General features: G+C 45.3%; 1 protein-coding gene across 1 annotated transcript in view; it reads left to right on the forward strand.

Annotated features, from left to right (window-relative positions):
• Positions 1–16,625, forward strand: part of DSCAML1 (DS cell adhesion molecule like 1) — a 630,702-nt gene that overhangs the window by 562,140 nt on the left and 51,937 nt on the right. The window contains exons 27-30 of the mRNA XM_086957025.1: positions 1,279–1,434; positions 4,062–4,092; positions 4,385–4,503; positions 15,774–15,926. Coding sequence (XP_086813151.1) covers positions 1,279–1,434; positions 4,062–4,092; positions 4,385–4,503; positions 15,774–15,926 — 459 coding nt within the window. The remainder of the gene's footprint in view (positions 1–1,278; positions 1,435–4,061; positions 4,093–4,384; positions 4,504–15,773; positions 15,927–16,625) is intronic.

Consider the following 16,625-nt stretch of genomic DNA (forward strand, 5'->3'; position numbering starts at 1 on the left):
AATATAAAACTCATTTGACAAATTGTCTTGACAAGTGTTACTTAAAATAATACAACACATTCCTCTAAAACCCATTACTTGAAATAAATATAAACATCACGATCATTTGGCCTAGTTTTGCAGACAATCAAAAGGAAACATGAGACAGTAAACTCCACAAGTCTTGAGGTATCACGCAATCAAGTCCAACACAGCACTCACGCTCTGAGTGCCCCTGTTTCTCAATACGTCCTTGAGCTATTTTGCCCTCTGAATGCCATTAATTGAGCAAAGGATCAAGAAATGCATCTCGCCTTCGACCGAACTTTTGTACTTATCACACCGTCTTGATCTGGTGATGATGAGCAGTGTCCCAGTTATGAGTAATGTATTTCAGAGGTAGAATACCAATTCTTAGCTTGAGAAAGAAAACTCTAGCCAACACGGGATCCTCATCCGGACAGTTTTTATATTTAGGCGCAGATGGCAGTAATTCCTCCATGCCCAACAGGGCAGCTGCCTGGGTGGGGCAGAGGTGCACTGCTTTTGGCCGCCTGGAGGTGCAGCAGTACACGAGTCTTGCCATTGGTGGACAAAAACTTAGTAGGTGACATTTAAGAGCAAAACAGTTATCTATCTTCATAGCAAAAGCTGCACAGTAAACCAGAGCCGTGGCTTCTGTTGCGTTTTAGATTGGTAGAGACCGGTTCTAAGTACAGTAAATTGGTATAGACAAAATGTGCGTTTACCCTTGCTTAGCTACTTTAGCTAGACAGTTACGTTCTTGCATTTCTGGTTCATAACTTGCATACCTTGTTGGTTTTGTTACATGGTTACGTGTTACAATTTGCTAGTATCCGTTTTATTAGCTATTTCAACTAAATTTGACCTTGCTATTTTTACTGCGGCCTTATCCTGCCCTTTTGTTCTGGTACACAACATGTAATCCTAGGCCTCATGCCTCAATTAATGCAAGGTAAATACACTCTCATTTGAAGCTCCAGCATATCATTGTGCACTCCAGCACAGGTTGTTGCCTAAGACCGTACCCAGATCTGTGCTAGGATTATTTCCCTATATGTCACCCCATTTAGTTCACACTTGGATCTTGTATGATTATCACCTTAAGGGCAACCCTATCGACTTAAACCATCCGTCTGTCCATTTGCTGACTAGACCTAGTCAATAGTCCTATCCAGCTCAATATCTCACCTGTCGAGGAGGTCACCAGCTGCCCGGAATCTCTTCCCAGCAGTTGCTGATGGCCCGGCCTTTCTCACTAGCCTCTTTTACCTGCAGGCACCATCCCCCCAATCAAATCTGCCCAAGGAGAAGGGGATGACGTGAAGAAACTGTTCACCATCGCCTGCCCCGTGATCCTGGCCACACTTGGCATCGCTCTTCTGTTCATCATCCGCAAGAAGAGAAAGGAAAAGCGACTCAAAAGGCTGAGAGGTGAGTGTGCATCTCTACCCTGGGCAGGGATCACCAAGGGGAAACTATTTGCAGGTACCAGTACCGATGGAACATTTCTGAAATGCCTCATCTTCACTTCTCTCGAGGTCTGAGAAGCCTTGTTATGGGCTACCAAAAAGTCTGTATGGCTCCATCCTTGGGAAACATTAGTTAGAATCCTTTCCAATTATGAAACCATTCTTAAATGATCTGTTATTATTTATGATGCAATGTCAGTTTGAATGGGTCTGAGATATCTAAGGTGAGAAAAAAAGTATGTAAGGCCTGTCTTGGGTCAAATGTCTGTCAGTTAAATCAATAGATCTGAAACGTGGCACCAGTTAGGTCAGTGCTTTAATTCAGATGAAAACAGAGCAGAGGAGGCTCTGTGCAGAAGGAGAGGGCGAAATTATGTGGCAGGTTTGACTAAATTATGTGGCAAGAAAAGTACAATTATGCAGCATAATGTGGCGCATTTTCTGATAGTATTACTTCATTTTTTTTCTTTTTTACAATTGTTAATACTGTCTGGGCATAGGCTGCACCTCAGTTTAATACACAAACATAAAAATAAGCAACAAAAAGGTAACCAGTCAACCTTTGCAAAGGACCTTCCACTGTGCCGCAACACGTTTCACTATGATTCTAATTAGTTTTGAACTGTTTAAACTAGAAAAACAAGTTTTTGTTCAAATCTGCAGAGTATGGGGCTGATGATGGATTTTGTGGAAAATGCTTTGATCCTTAATTATGCGAAAAACGGCTCAGCATCACATAATTCCAGCGGACTGCTTTTAACCATTGTTAAAGGGCAGTTTTTCGGACCATAAGCAATAACTTGTCTAGGGAAATTTAAAAATAAGCAGTGTCTTGACTACTTTCTGTAGGTACTGGTAGAGTCAAATGTACTCATGGAATAACATGGTTATCCAGTTGGAATGAAATAGTACCTTGCTCTGGCACATAAATGGTAAACAACAGTTTCTGCTGAGGGCAGGACAGGACTTTTATTACACCAGCCATTTCCCTGGTGGGCTTGAACCATTGGAGGCTGGTTTGAAAGCCCATGGTGACTTTGTCACTTTCCACAGCTCACGGAGGTTATTGGAGCAGGCACTGGAAGTCTTCAAGAGAGAGAGAAAGAGGGAGGGAGGTGGAAGGTGGAGAGAAAGCGATTAGAGTGGAGAGCAGGAGAGAGAGAATGGATGGACTGAAAAAGAGACTGTACAAGCAGACAAATATGTGCGGGGGCTAGGTTGAGCATTTTTGCCAAGGCTGCTTTTGGTTCCCCAGTCCTGCCCTGTTGCCTTGTCCCTTGCCACATAGAGGACTTCTGGTGATATTATGTTGCAGCGATGGCGTGCAACATATAGGTACAATTCATTGTTTTTGTTTCACCGAAGAATAGAAATAGAGGACCTAATTTAATATCGGTTTGTAAGCTTGATGTAGAATTGCACATGTACCATTCATAGCGAACATACTCTGTTCTATAGACTCTAAAGTACTTTAGTTCAGTCTCCTACAGAAGTTTCAGCGATGGGCTTGAGAGATTATCAATCACATCTTGCATTATTTTGACCTCTCCTTCTTTCTATCAGCTATTTGGGTGTATCATTCCTGTATTTTGGAATGCTTGGGGGACTATTTTACATCTAAGAGGTACACTTTGTTATCACATATGTAATTTTTTATTTGATCTGTGGGCTGCATACCCAAAGCAATCATTTGACCTCTCACTTTACAGCACAGCTGTCAATATCACCTATTGTTACAATTTTGTAAGAATATACATAGCTTGTGCTTTGGCTTTAACGAGAGGAGTAATTTTCACTCATGCTATTCATTATTGGGTGTATCATTAGTCCTTTTGGGAAGTGTTTCCTTTAGACTGCATGAGGGACTATTTTTAACTCAGAAGTACAATCCATACTGTTTGTCACATTCAGTTATTTATATTCTTCTTGAATTCTACACAAGAAGCACTTATTTATGGTATTTTCCCAGTATTGGCAAAGCAAAGAGAGCTGTTAATGTGCTGGACAGCAATTAGGCATGTAAACTGCATTTATGAAGGCTTGTGTTCACATGCAGAGACTCATTAAAGCCAGATCATTTGGCGTTGTCGCTACTTTTTGTAATTTATAGTTTTGCTCTACAGAAGACCTTTTTATTGCTTTTGTCCGCACTCAAGTGTGAGACTCGAACTTATTGAATTTGCCAATGCTTGTTTTGCCAGGGCTGAGCCCTGGCCCACTTAAAGTGCTGTTAGAAGTAGATATCTGAAACGCTCTATCATGAGAGCACAAGATTTGAATTATAAATCATGGTGGCCAAGGGAGCTGTAACAGCTGCTGGGAGGTTTCACTGTCAATAGTGCAGCAGGTGCAGTGACCTAGGGCGAGGAGGGGAGGAGGGCAGGTACCCATTTAACCCACTTATTTGTACTTTGTTTAGTACCCTACCAGGGGGCATATGGACCCATTTTCCCTGTTTGCATTGCAGCTTATGGCAACCCTGCACATGCTACTGCATGGGCCAACGACAGGTCATGGTTTTGTTTCTTTTCACTCACCATTTTCACTGTTTTCCATGACTTAATGTTCTTTTCATTATTCTCTTTGCAGATGCAAAAAGCTTGGCCGAGATGCTGATAAGGTGAGTTGAACCCATAAGAAAGAAGGAGCAAATGATCAGTGTGACTGGTGTTAATTGGCAGCCACAGGTGGGGATCCAGGTACTAAAATAGCAGAGGTTGTGACAGGTTAGAACTAATGTGCATTGACTGAACTAATAGTATTCTAGTGGGCAGAGAGGGTGGGAGTGAAGGCATTACAACTGTGTATTCTCAGGTTAGGATTGAGGTGCATTGTGGGACCTTGGCCTGGGAATATTGAACATTTAGTCACTCTCCTGCATTCATGTCTTGGTTTTTGTTTGCTTTCCTTAGCAAGAACAACAGGAGCTTTGACACTCCGGTCAAGGGTCCGCCTCAGGGACCGCGGTTGCACATTGATATTCCAAGGGTCCAGCTTCTGATTGAAGACAAGGAGGGCATCAAACAGCTGGGTATGTGTCTTAGTTATGTATGTGTCTGTCTGTCTGTGTCAATGTGTGGCCCTACACTAGAGGAACCAGACCATTATCCAGTATTAGGGGTGTCTTTCATAGATTCACATGCCTGAATCATTCCCCGTCGTCGAGACGGGAGCCTCCGGTAAATAAAAAAGTAATGTCCATAGACATACATAGAGAGAAAGGGTCCAAGGGTCTCCCCTTAGTAGCCTTTCCTTGTCCTTATGTAAAAAGGACCAAACTGACATAGTCAGCCAATCAGCTCCGACCTCCCTCTAGAACCTTCCTGGGAGGAGCCTCAGTCCCTCAGATTTTCTACCGCACGTTGTGCTAGGGAGTCTCCTGCCTGAGCTCTCCTCAGGATTACTCTAATTTCACCAAACTTTCTTTGAAGGTGTTCTCTGGAAACTCAAAACTCTTCAAGGACTTCTTCAGCACACTATCACTGAAGTAAGTGTGTGTTTCTCCTGCTTTTTTCCATGTCTGACTCGGGGAAGAAAGCCCTGTTCAGGGCCTGCTCTTCCTGCAGCAAGAAAAGAATACATGTGGATGATAAGCACGACCTGTGCTTGTATTGCCTTTACCCGGACCATAATTCGGAGAAATGCGCAATCTATCGGTCTTTTCCAAAAAAGACTGTGAGAGACAGGGAAGGTCGCCTTCTGATTTGGCTGGACAGGCTTAAAAACAGAGACAATCTGGACTCCTCTGTGAGCAGCGTTTCCAGGACATCTGCTGCCTCAAACAAGAGGCCAAGGGAAGCTTCCCCGGGCCCCTCAGACACTCCTCCTACGAAGACTCACAAAAAGTCTTCAGAGGCGAGATCTGCGTCATCTTCAGTGTCTGCTAAAGAGGATAAAACCTTTAAAATGCCTGCTCCGTCCTCCAGACAAAGCCAGATGACTACTTCAGTCAAAACCACCGTCTCTACCACATCAGCGTCGTCACCCTCAGCATCGTCGACGATGACTACGTCCTCCTCCTCTTCAGGTAGACCTGTTTCTTCCATTGTTCCACTAACATCGTCGTCGACGACGAAGACCATGTCGACAACGAAAACGACATCATCGTCGACGCCGTCACCGGCGACGAGCCCATCGTCGTCAAAACCGGCGACGACCAGAGTGTCGACAAGAGTCTCGTCGACGAGACCATCGTCTACGAAGGCACCGTCGATGAAGACCACGACTTCGCAGTCGTCGACGACCAAGATCCCTTCGTCCACCTCACCGTCGACGAAGACCTCGTCGACGACCCCGTCGACGAGAGACTCGTCGTCGACGACCCCGTCGACGAAGACCCCGTCGACGAAGACCCCGTCGACGACGGCCCCGTCGACGACGACACCAAAGGCTCTGTCGACGGACTCGACGACGACACCGTCGACGGACGACTCGTCGTCCAATGAACCATGGAAAAAATCGAAACTGGTGGAGGCACCGTCCATGATGCTGCCACCGTCGACGATCCCCTCGACGACGACCAGCTCTACCATACGGTCTGGTAAACCAAGCAAACCACTAATTACCCCGTAAACGACGTCTCCAAGCAAGGTGGACAAGCAACCACCTCAAGAAATTTTCCAAAGCGAGGAATCCGAAGAGGATGACCATCTGGATCCCGCTACTTCAGTCTCAGAACTTCACATAAAATGTCAAAGCACTGATGAGGAACTGGAGGAATTCACCTACCAGGAACACTCCGTCCAGGCCAGTGTCCGCACTGAAGTCACCCCCATGATATGCTTACCAGCGACCCTGGTGGATGACTTACGACTTCTTGTACAAGACTACAAGCAACGCTTTCCGGAGGCTAACAGAGGTGGCCAAGCGCCTAAGAGTCCCGCACCAGGGGACAAGGGAGATCAGACACCTCCAGCTCAAGGACAGGTGTCCGCACCGGAACGCACTCACCTTCACCACCAAACCCACCACGACGTCCAGCCTCAAGTGGGGGTTTCTTCGGACGATGAGGAGGAAGAGGAAGAACTGGAGGAGGGAGAGGTCCAGGAGGTTCACTCGGACCACTCGGACCAGGATGAAGAGGATGAATATATAGCATCATCCCCAGCCTCACCACAACCACGCCAAGCGGACTCCCCCCCGGTGGACATTGCTGGCTTCCACAAGCTGGTGGAGAGAGCGGCGAAGAGATTCCACATGGTGGTGGAATCCACGGAAACTGACTGTTTCCTGCACGACTTTAAGGAACAGACTCAGAAATCTACAAAAGCTGTTCCGATCATAGAATTTTTGTGGGAACAAGGAAAGAAGTTAATGCTAACTCCTGCTTCTGTGCCGGCGGTGGTCCCACGCCTAGATAAGAAATACAGAGCACCACTCACTGCGGCGGCTTGCCTTAATGGTCACCCCAAACCGGACTCGGTAGTGACGCAGGCGGCCCAGAAACACTCCCGCAACCCTTCCTCACCACTGTCCGCTCCCCCGGACAAAGAGGGCAGAAAACTTGACACGATTGGTAAACGTTTCACATCCACATCGGCCATGTCCATCAAGGTGGCCAACTCCATTGCCTTGCTGGGGCGTTACAATCGCCAGCTGTGGGAGGACATTGCCCCTTACATGAAGGAACTGCCTGATGACGTCCAGGGTGAGGTGAAAGCGCTCCTCGCGGAGGGTCAATCTTCTGCAGCGGAACTCATAGACTGTGCTATTGACGCAGCCATGACAGGCTTCCGTCAACTTGCGGGAGCTGCTGTACTGAGACGCCAGGGATGGCTAAGAGCGACTTCATTCCGCCAAGAAGTCCAAGCAAAGGTTCTGGACATGCCCTTCGACGGCCAGCACCTGTTTGGAGAAAAGGTCGACGAGGCTCTACAGGCCATTAAGAAGGACACAGACACGGCAAGGGCACTGGGCTCTCTGCAGTCTAGAAACCAGTCCTTTCGGGGCAACAGGCCCAGAGGTCAGTCCTCCTATCGAGGCTCATATCAAAACAGGTCCTCGTCCTCGTTCTCCTACAATCACAAGGGCCAGTACCAAAACAAACAACAGCAAGGCCGTCAATCTTCATTCGGAAGATCAACCTACAGAGGTAAAAATACCAAGAGGGGCGCTGGCGGCCGCCAGTGACCGACTACTCCAGCCAGTCCAAACACCATATCCATCCTTTCAAATTGGAGGAAAGCTGACCCATTTCCTCCACAATTGGCAGTACATCACCACGGACCGGTGGGTTCTTCAAATTATTCGATTCGGCCACTCTCTCGAATTCACCTCCATCCCTCCCAATACCCCTCCACGCAGACAGACACACAAACATCCACGCCTGCTTCTGAAGGAACTTTCGACAATGCTACAAAAAGGAGCAATCGAAAGGGTTCCGGCATCCTCAAAGGGGAAAGGATTTTACTCCCACTTCTTTCTTGTACAACAGAAAGAAAACAAGTGGAGACCCATCCTGGATCTACGGGGACTCAACACCTTCCTGCGGAGCCAATCGTTCAGGATGGTGACGATTCAAGAAATCCTGGGCATTCTAGAGAAAGGAGATTTCATGGTATCACTGGATCTCCAGGATGCATACTACCACATCCCCATCCTCAAAAATCACCGGAAATTCCTAAGATTCGAGGTGGCGGGCCGTCACTATCAGTTCAAAGTCCTGCCGTTCGGCCTCAAGTCCGCACCGCGCATTTTCACGAAATGCCTTGCGCCAGTGGCAGCCTTCCTGCGTCAACTGGGCCACCAAGTCTTCCCCTACCTAGACGAATGGCTGGTGAAAGCACCCTCACCTGGGAACGCAATCACGTCCTCCAACGCCTGCACCAATCTCTTTCAAAATCTGGGATTGACGCTCAATCTCAAAAAATCATGCATGGTCCCCGCAACAAAGATTACCTTCCTAGGGGCCATGTTGGACACGGTGTGCACAAAAGCCTTCCCCTCAAAAGAGAGGACAGACAAGATCTTATCTCTGGCCACGGCTGTGGCGAAGACAACGCACCTGAAAGTTCGGACTTACACCTCCCTCCTGGGGATGATGTCTTCCTGCATACTCCTCATTCCGCACTGCAGGCTCAGAATGCGGCCCTTACAGGAGGCACTCGCGAGCCAATGGACCCAAAGCACTGGCTCCTTCGAGGACATACTTCGGGTCACACCAAAAATTTCCAAAGCTCTACAATGGTGGACACATCGCCGGAATCTAACAGTGGGCTTACCGTTTCTCCTCCCAGCATCACCGCTGGTGATAACAACGGACGCCTCCCTAGAAGGATGGGGCGCGGTGCTCCAGGACCTACAGATCAGCGGCAAATGGGACTCTCACGAGCAATCCCTCCATATAAACCTCTTGGAGCTAAGGGCAGTGTATCTGGCTCTTCAAGCCTTCTTACCCCGCATCCAGAAATCCCCGGTGCTCGTCAGGACAGACAACACCACGACGATGCACTATCTAAACAAACAAGGGGGAACACGTTCGCTCTCGCTCTCACGCGAATCACAGACGATCTGGAACTGGCTGGTGCTGCACGAAATCCAACTCAAAGCAGAATACGTCCCAGGAAAGGACAATACCATCGCGGACGCCCTGAGCAGGCAAAAGTCCCTCTCCCACGAGTGGGAACTATCGGACAGCGCCCTCACTCACATCTTCTCTCTTTGGGGAGTACCAAACATCGACCTCTTTGCCACCAAGAGGAACGCCAAATGCCCGTGCTACGCAAGTTGGCATCCCCAACCAGGATCACTAGGAAATGCGTTTTCCATCGGATGGTACAGCGTCTTTGCATACGCCTTTCCTCCATTCCCGATGATTCCACGGCTCCTCAGGAAGATGAAGGCGGAACCTTGCACCCTGATCCTGATTGCCCCGTACTGGCCGAGGCAACACTGGTTCTCGGATCTGCTTCGACTGTCCATCAGATCACTGATTCGCCTCAACCAACACCCGGCCCTTCTGACGATGTCCAACGGGCAAGTGCAGCACCCGAACCTCCAATCGCTCAAATTATCAGCCTGGCTCCTGAGCACAGAGAGTTCGGTGGCCTGAATATCCCACAGGACTGCAGGGATGTACTAGCCAAAGCAAGGGCAGACAGTACGAACAAGACCTACTGTCTCAAATGGAAGAGGTTCTGCATATGGTGTTCAGACCAGGGCCTAAGGCCCCTCGCCATCACACCTGAACAGATATTACCATACCTCCTGCATTTGGCCCAGTCGGGACTGGCGCATACGTCCATCAAAGTTCACCTGGCAGCAATCTCGAGGTTCACCAGAACGGTCACAGGACCTTCCCTGTGGTCTAGTCGACTGGTCAAACAATTTCTCAAAGGGCTATACAGATCCTTCCCGAGACCTCGGAAAGTACCTCCCACGTGGCAACTTAACCTGGTACTCAACCAGCTCATGCGTCACCCGTTTGAGCCCATTCACAGGGCATCTCTTCAACACCTCTCATGGAAAACAGCGCTCTTGCTCGCTCTAACTTCGGCCAGAAGGGTTAGCGAACTGCAAGCCTTGTCCATTCAGGAACCATATCTGCAATTCAGACATGATAGGGTGATACTTCGACCAAACCCTAAGTTCATTCCTAAGGTGCCCTCGGACTTCCATCTCAACGAACCATTAGTCCTTCGGTCATTCTTTGCCAACCCTTCCACGGCAGCGGAAAGGTCGCTGCATTCTTTGGACCTTATGAGGTGCCTAAAGTTCTACCTGGACAAGACTAAGGATCTCAGGAAATCCTCACAGCTGTTCGTGGCATACAGCAGGCCACGAATGGGCCTACCCCTCACGAAGCAGAGTATCTCCAGATGGATCTCCTCGGCGATTTCCTTCTGCCACGAAAAGGCCGGCCGGCCTTTGAATGACCGTGTTCTGGCTCACTCAACCAGAGCGATGTCTACGTCGGCAGCACTGTTTGCTGGAGTGCCGATCCTGGACATCTGCAGAGCGGCGACCTGGAAGTCACCGCATACTTTCTCCAGACACTACTGCCTGGATATCGAACTCCAGAAGGATGCGGCAGTGGGCCAGGCGGTGCTTCGCCATCTCTTTCAGTAAGGTGAGCCTTCCTACATCCCGCCTTCCAGGTATGCACATTATTGCTCTGATGATATTATGTCTAAGCTGTCTCTTTATTGTATGATATTATATGCTGTATCTACTATGACGGCAGAGCAACTCTGTTTTACAAATGTGCTACTATGATTGCTAGCTACTCTGATTCAGGCATGTGAATCTATGAAAGACACCCCTAATACTGGATAAGAAATGCGTTACTTACCTGTAACAGCAGTTATCCAGTATTGGTGTCTTTCATAGATTCACATGCAACCCTCCCGCCTCCCCTGGAAGGACTCACTTCCCTCTCGGAACTATATTACGCCAAACCTAGCTGGGTGCGTACGAAAATCTGAGGGACTGAGGCTCCTCCCAGGAAGGTTCTAGAGGGAGGTCGGAGCTGATTGGCTGACTATGTCAGTTTGGTCCTTTTTACATAAGGACAAGGAAAGGCTACTAAGGGGAGACCCTTGGACCCTTTCTCTCTATGTATGTCTATGGACATTACTTTTTTATTTACCGGAGGCTCCCGTCTCGACGACGGGGAATGATTCAGGCATGTGAATCTATGAAAGACACCAATACTGGATAACTGCTGTTACAGGTAAGTAACGCATTTCGCCCTCTAAATGATGGTAAAGCCTGACAGAACTAGACCCACACCACCTGTGTGGAGCTGCTCCAAGAGCTGTTTTTAGGTATTTTATAGTGTGCATGTTTTAAAACCACAACATGCCTCAGTATCCAGTTGGACTATGGAATGCACTAATATTTGAAGCCAATGTTTTTTCCTCGTAAATGTAGGTGGATGGGTGTGTGTGTTTGTGCACACGCTCATTTTCTGACAGTTGTTTGTGTTTTTGTGTCCACAGTTGGACATGGAAGCTTGTCACAGCTGGACCTTTTTTTAATTGCCGCACACGTGCATGTGTTTTGTTTTACCGGTTGAGCACTTCTGTTTGTACTTTGTAGATAACTCATTGGGTTTGGTTGGCCACAATGAAATGTACTTTAGGCTATCAAATGTGTCTGTCTGTTTCTTCTGGATCAGTTTCTTCTGGATCAGTTTCAGTATCTCTACAGGTCTTACACCAGAAGTGATTTTGTGATGGTGCAGAGGAGTTGCTCAAGGGCAATAAGACACAGCCCTCAAAAAGGCTGCACAGAATCGGATGCTTCACAGCCTCATCAGGGATATAAAGCGCTACATAAACTTTGGGAATAGGAACGGGGGCATGGAGAAGCTGGAAGCATTTCGGAGATTCATGCACAGCAGACATCCAGTTTCCTTTTCACTGAGATAAGGATGGCAGGAACTGCCCTCAAGATGTAAACAGGGAGTGTACCACATCCATGCTCAGTCAAGGTATGCAAACAATAGAGGTGATTCTTCAGAAAAAAGACTAACAAAATAAGCACAAAACATAGTCAAGCAAATGAAACAAAATCAGCGTGTTTGTGCAGTAGGAAGCAAGCTCTCAAGCCTGGCAAAGGAATGCCGTTTGTTCTACCATGGATTCCTCAGCCTTCCTAGCTAGCTACAAACAGTGTTTGGAGTTTAACTCTAGTAATTGAAGACAGACTTAACAACTTACAAGACATTGCAAGGAGCCACAGACAGACAGGAGCTTTGGAAAAGGAAAGCAGCATGGATGTATATGAAACCAAGCAGTAATGAAATGATTCCAAGAACACCAATGATGTTGTGCCAAGTTAGAAACAAGTCAAAGGCATTAAAAGCATGGGAGAGAGTTCATCGTAGCAGAGAGAAACATACTAATTGGTGTTCATGTTAATAGAAGCAGCAGGAAACATAAAAATAAAGACCCAATTAGAGCAATGTACCAGTTTTGGATCTTAAACTACAGATCATCCTTACAGGCAATGAAAGTACACCAAGTTTAGCAAAACTTAATTTTTTTGTCAAAATTATGTTTATCCAACATGACCAAGCAGAATCACATTACAATAAGTTTCCAAGAGGTTTGATATATAGCACCCCGCTCAGTGAAGTATTTCTAAATTAAAGTCCAGTATCTCTTGACATGGGGTCACCATACGCCCCTTCCCTGTTTTCAGGCCATGTTCATTTTTAAGTACAAGAACTGCAGTGCAAGCATATGCAAACAAGACAAAAAAAAACCAATCTCCTTATACTACGAACAGCCCCCCCCCTCCCCTTCCCTGGTGGTGGATGTTCCCTTATCCCTTCTCCATCAGGCAGCCGTGGTCTCCCCAGTACGACGGACCGGGGCCTTGTTGAGTGCATTGTCCTTAGGTAATCACCAATATATCCGGGCAGGAGTAGTCCAAGGGTGGGACCCAACTTAAAGCTGGATTAGGAGGAGTGCTCGTATGGAAGGCGGGCAAACCGCCGAGGGAAGACCCTTGGAGAGAATGGAAACCAACGGGCCCCATTTGTATTCGAAGTTGTTATGCTCGTCCCGGAAGATGTCCGCCATTCTCTCCATTGTTAGTATTCTCCAGAGGCGTGCATGCCAAAGTGACACTACTGGCGCCTTCTTCCTCTTCCATGCCGCCGCAATCATCATTTTTGCGGCACCCAAGCATGCCCACATTATATCTTTGTCTGCCTTCGTTTGATGTTCCAATTCTGGATCTCTGACAACCAAAATTGCTCCCTCAATAGAGGTCGGGACTGGGTAGCCCAGAATATCTTTAATATGAGTGAGAATCTCCTCCCAAAAAGGCCGGATCACACCAGATGTGGCGGAAGTCACCTATAAGACCACACCTTCGCCAGCAAAGCAAAACTTCATTTTAGAATCTAGCTCAAAGTAGAGAAAATTGGATTCACTATTAACTCCGATTTTTTAGATAGCAGATCATGGTTCTAAATTATTAAAGCAAAACGCACAAGAAACAAACTGAGTGATAAAGTTGAAGGCAGTAAGAAATCCCAGGAATCTAGTGTAGAAAGCAAAACAGAAATGCCCTCACAGAAACTGCAGATCCAGAGATAGCAAGGAACCACCGAGAACAGCCAAAGCTGACTGGTGTATGAACCGTTGCAATTTCAGGGCTACAGTTTCTTCGTATGTTGGCCCACACCTGGGAAGAGAATGAAAAAGAAGCCTACGAGCACCTGGCTGGCTATTAAGGATACAAATGACCTCCTGCATGAGTGTTTGCAGACATGCTGAACAAGTGAAGGTACTGCCACTTGTGCAAAATGTGTTTCAAAGTGCAGCAGCATGAGGGCAGTCCAGAGATATGGGGTTAGGAGTATGAAGCGGCACAACTTCGCCTTCTTGTAACATTAAAGACTTGTATAGGCGCCATAGGAAAGACCATCATTTAAAAACTGCATGTGGTGCTAACAAGCTGTGGGCACTGCAGACACCGATGGCGACTGCAGAGGACACCTTATACTGTATGATGGGAGAAACCAGATGGATTCTTCTCAGGTCTCAAAATGTTTACCCTTTAGAAGGAGAATTTCAGACAAGAGTAAAATCTGGAAGAAGCCCCGTTCATGTCTTAAATCATAAAAGGTAACGTTTTTGGAAGATATGTTCTTTGGGAAGATAGTATCTTGGCCATGCTGTACTGCTTCGATTATCCTTAGATTTAGGTGTGTGTTTTGAGAGAATATATCAGAAAATATTAGTGCATATCTCCTATGATAAAGTTCCCCAAGAAGACCTCTGATCCTTTATATTTCACCTCTGTTTAAAAAAAATTTACTCTCAGAAATAATAATTCAAAATATTTTTTTGAGACTAGTTTTTCATCACATTTCTTATTTTATATCATTCAGATACATAATACAAAAAACGAACCAAGCAGAAACCCATTCACCCTTTAATCTTTAAAAGGTTGGGTGAAAGAATGGAAGATGTTGAATTACCTTTATATATTTAAATGGTCAAAAATCCATCAACCAATAAATAATGTTCATGCATCCTTCTCTATGCCCGTTGTTTGCTATTCGCAAAATTGACTACGAATCCATAGCTTCGGCTTTTTATTTAATGTCTTTCTTAAAGATGTGGTATGGTTTTTATGCTAATCATCTTAATTGATATAATCCAGTGTAACTACAATACAGATATTACTAACACTGCAACGTATATTGATCTAATAAAATCAGCACATTTTACTAGGTGATCTTGTGGAAAGAAAGGACCTCTATAGTGAAGGTGAGCCACACAATCAAACCTTTATGAAATTATGTAACAGTGAAGACGAGTCTTGTACTGTAACTAATAAGAATTTGATATATGTGAAGCAGTAGATGTTTGAAACACTCCCCCATTATACAGAATGAAAGTAATATTTCATGTATATATGATTAAAATAGCTCAGGAAATGTAAAACGTGATTGATAGACAATTGTCTTATTAGGTGACTGAACAGGTGCTATTTTTTAAAAATATTGGATTAAATTAGGTAATAGATTACCTCACCTTGACAGTGATTATTATAAATAGGAAATGAATCTTGATGAGGACTAAGAGCAATTGAGAAATAGGCCACCGTATAGACAACACATTCTGCTATCCTGCTAAAAACACTATAATATTTAAGAGGATGATGTGAATATGGTGAACAAAAGATACGATTAAATAAAAAGTCTTATAGAAAGTGTATGTATTATTTTGATTTGTATAAATGTGAATGTATCCCTTTTCTTAGATCTATATATGCTGTAGTAATAGTAATATTCTATTGCAGATACATCAGTTTATAACAGTTAAGATGAGGATTATCCGCAAACAATACTATAACCTGATGAAGTCCATTAAATAACAGTTGATATTGTGAAGAACAAAGAACGACTATTAGAGAAGGCTGCATTAACACTGATTGTGGATAGATGCTCGGACGTTTAAATACATAAACGCAATTCAAAATTTACCATTCTCTTGCTCAAGATGAATATGTTTGTTTGATTGTTTTTTTTACGTGCTGCATTGGATTGACATGAAATAATAAATGTGATAAAACAAATTGTTTCAAAAAGTGCAGACTGGAAAAATGAGTTTCAAATGATTATTTCTGAGGGTAAAAATATTTGAAATATAGATGAATTAAAACATTATCAAAAGTCTACTTAAGGTAGTGTATAAATCATAGGAGATAGGTATTCGTTTTTTCTGATATATTAATGTGCCTAGATACCCAATATGTTTTGATAGGCCGGCCCTTGTTTGAGAGAATATTTACAGAAAAAAAACCTTTGCTGACCTTCTCTTTGCCTGATTCTTACAGGGGATGACAAGGCTACAATTCCTGTGACAGACACAGAGTTCAACCAAGCTGTGAATCCCCAAAGTTTCTGTACGGGTGTCTCATTGCATCATCCTGCGCTTGTCCAAAACACAGGACCTTTGATTGACATGTCCGACATCCGACCCGGGACCAGTAAGTACCAAACTTCACAAAAACGTGCTGGCCAATCCAGTTATTCTGAGCACAAAGTACTGTGTCGCTCTGTCCTCGCAAATAGCAGTAGCATTTCTTATGTGTCAAATAGGGCACACACATTTGTCCTTGCAATGCTTGCTGAGTGCAACTCTATATGCACCAGTCCTGCTATGGCTGGAGAGTATGTTTACCATTAAATTCCAAAAATATCTCTGCGTTAGTGTTGTAACGCTGCAGTTCAGTCTTCTTGATACTGTGTGAATTTCTGTCTTTGAGGAAACCAAGGGCCAGATAATATACTGTGCGCAGAAGGCACCTGGGTGTTTATATTGGACACAGGAGATGGACATCCTTTCCCAAAAACCCTGAGGGTTTGTTTTTGTCTGATGCCCCTTGTAGGCTAATCTCTGTGCTAGAATTCCTGGTTAATGCCTGCATCCAAAAATCCCTCTGTGGAAAATATCTATACCAGAATAACTGAATTTGTATATTTTTGACCAAGGATAATGGGCTTACGTAGTTGTCCTGCATCTATTGCAAATTAACCATATGTGTATCTCGATCCTTTGATTTAAACGCTTCTGAGATTCCCATGTTTTATATCTAGCTCTGGAAACCTTGGGGTTTCTATCATAGTAGCCCTAGGGTTATGTCTGCATTGGACCATAGAGTTTTCTCCTAACCAAGGTCATCCCA

This window comes from Lissotriton vulgaris, chromosome 2_1, assembly GCF_964263255.1.
Source record: "Lissotriton vulgaris chromosome 2_1, aLisVul1.2, whole genome shotgun sequence".
Lineage (NCBI taxonomy): Eukaryota > Metazoa > Chordata > Amphibia > Caudata > Salamandridae > Lissotriton > Lissotriton vulgaris.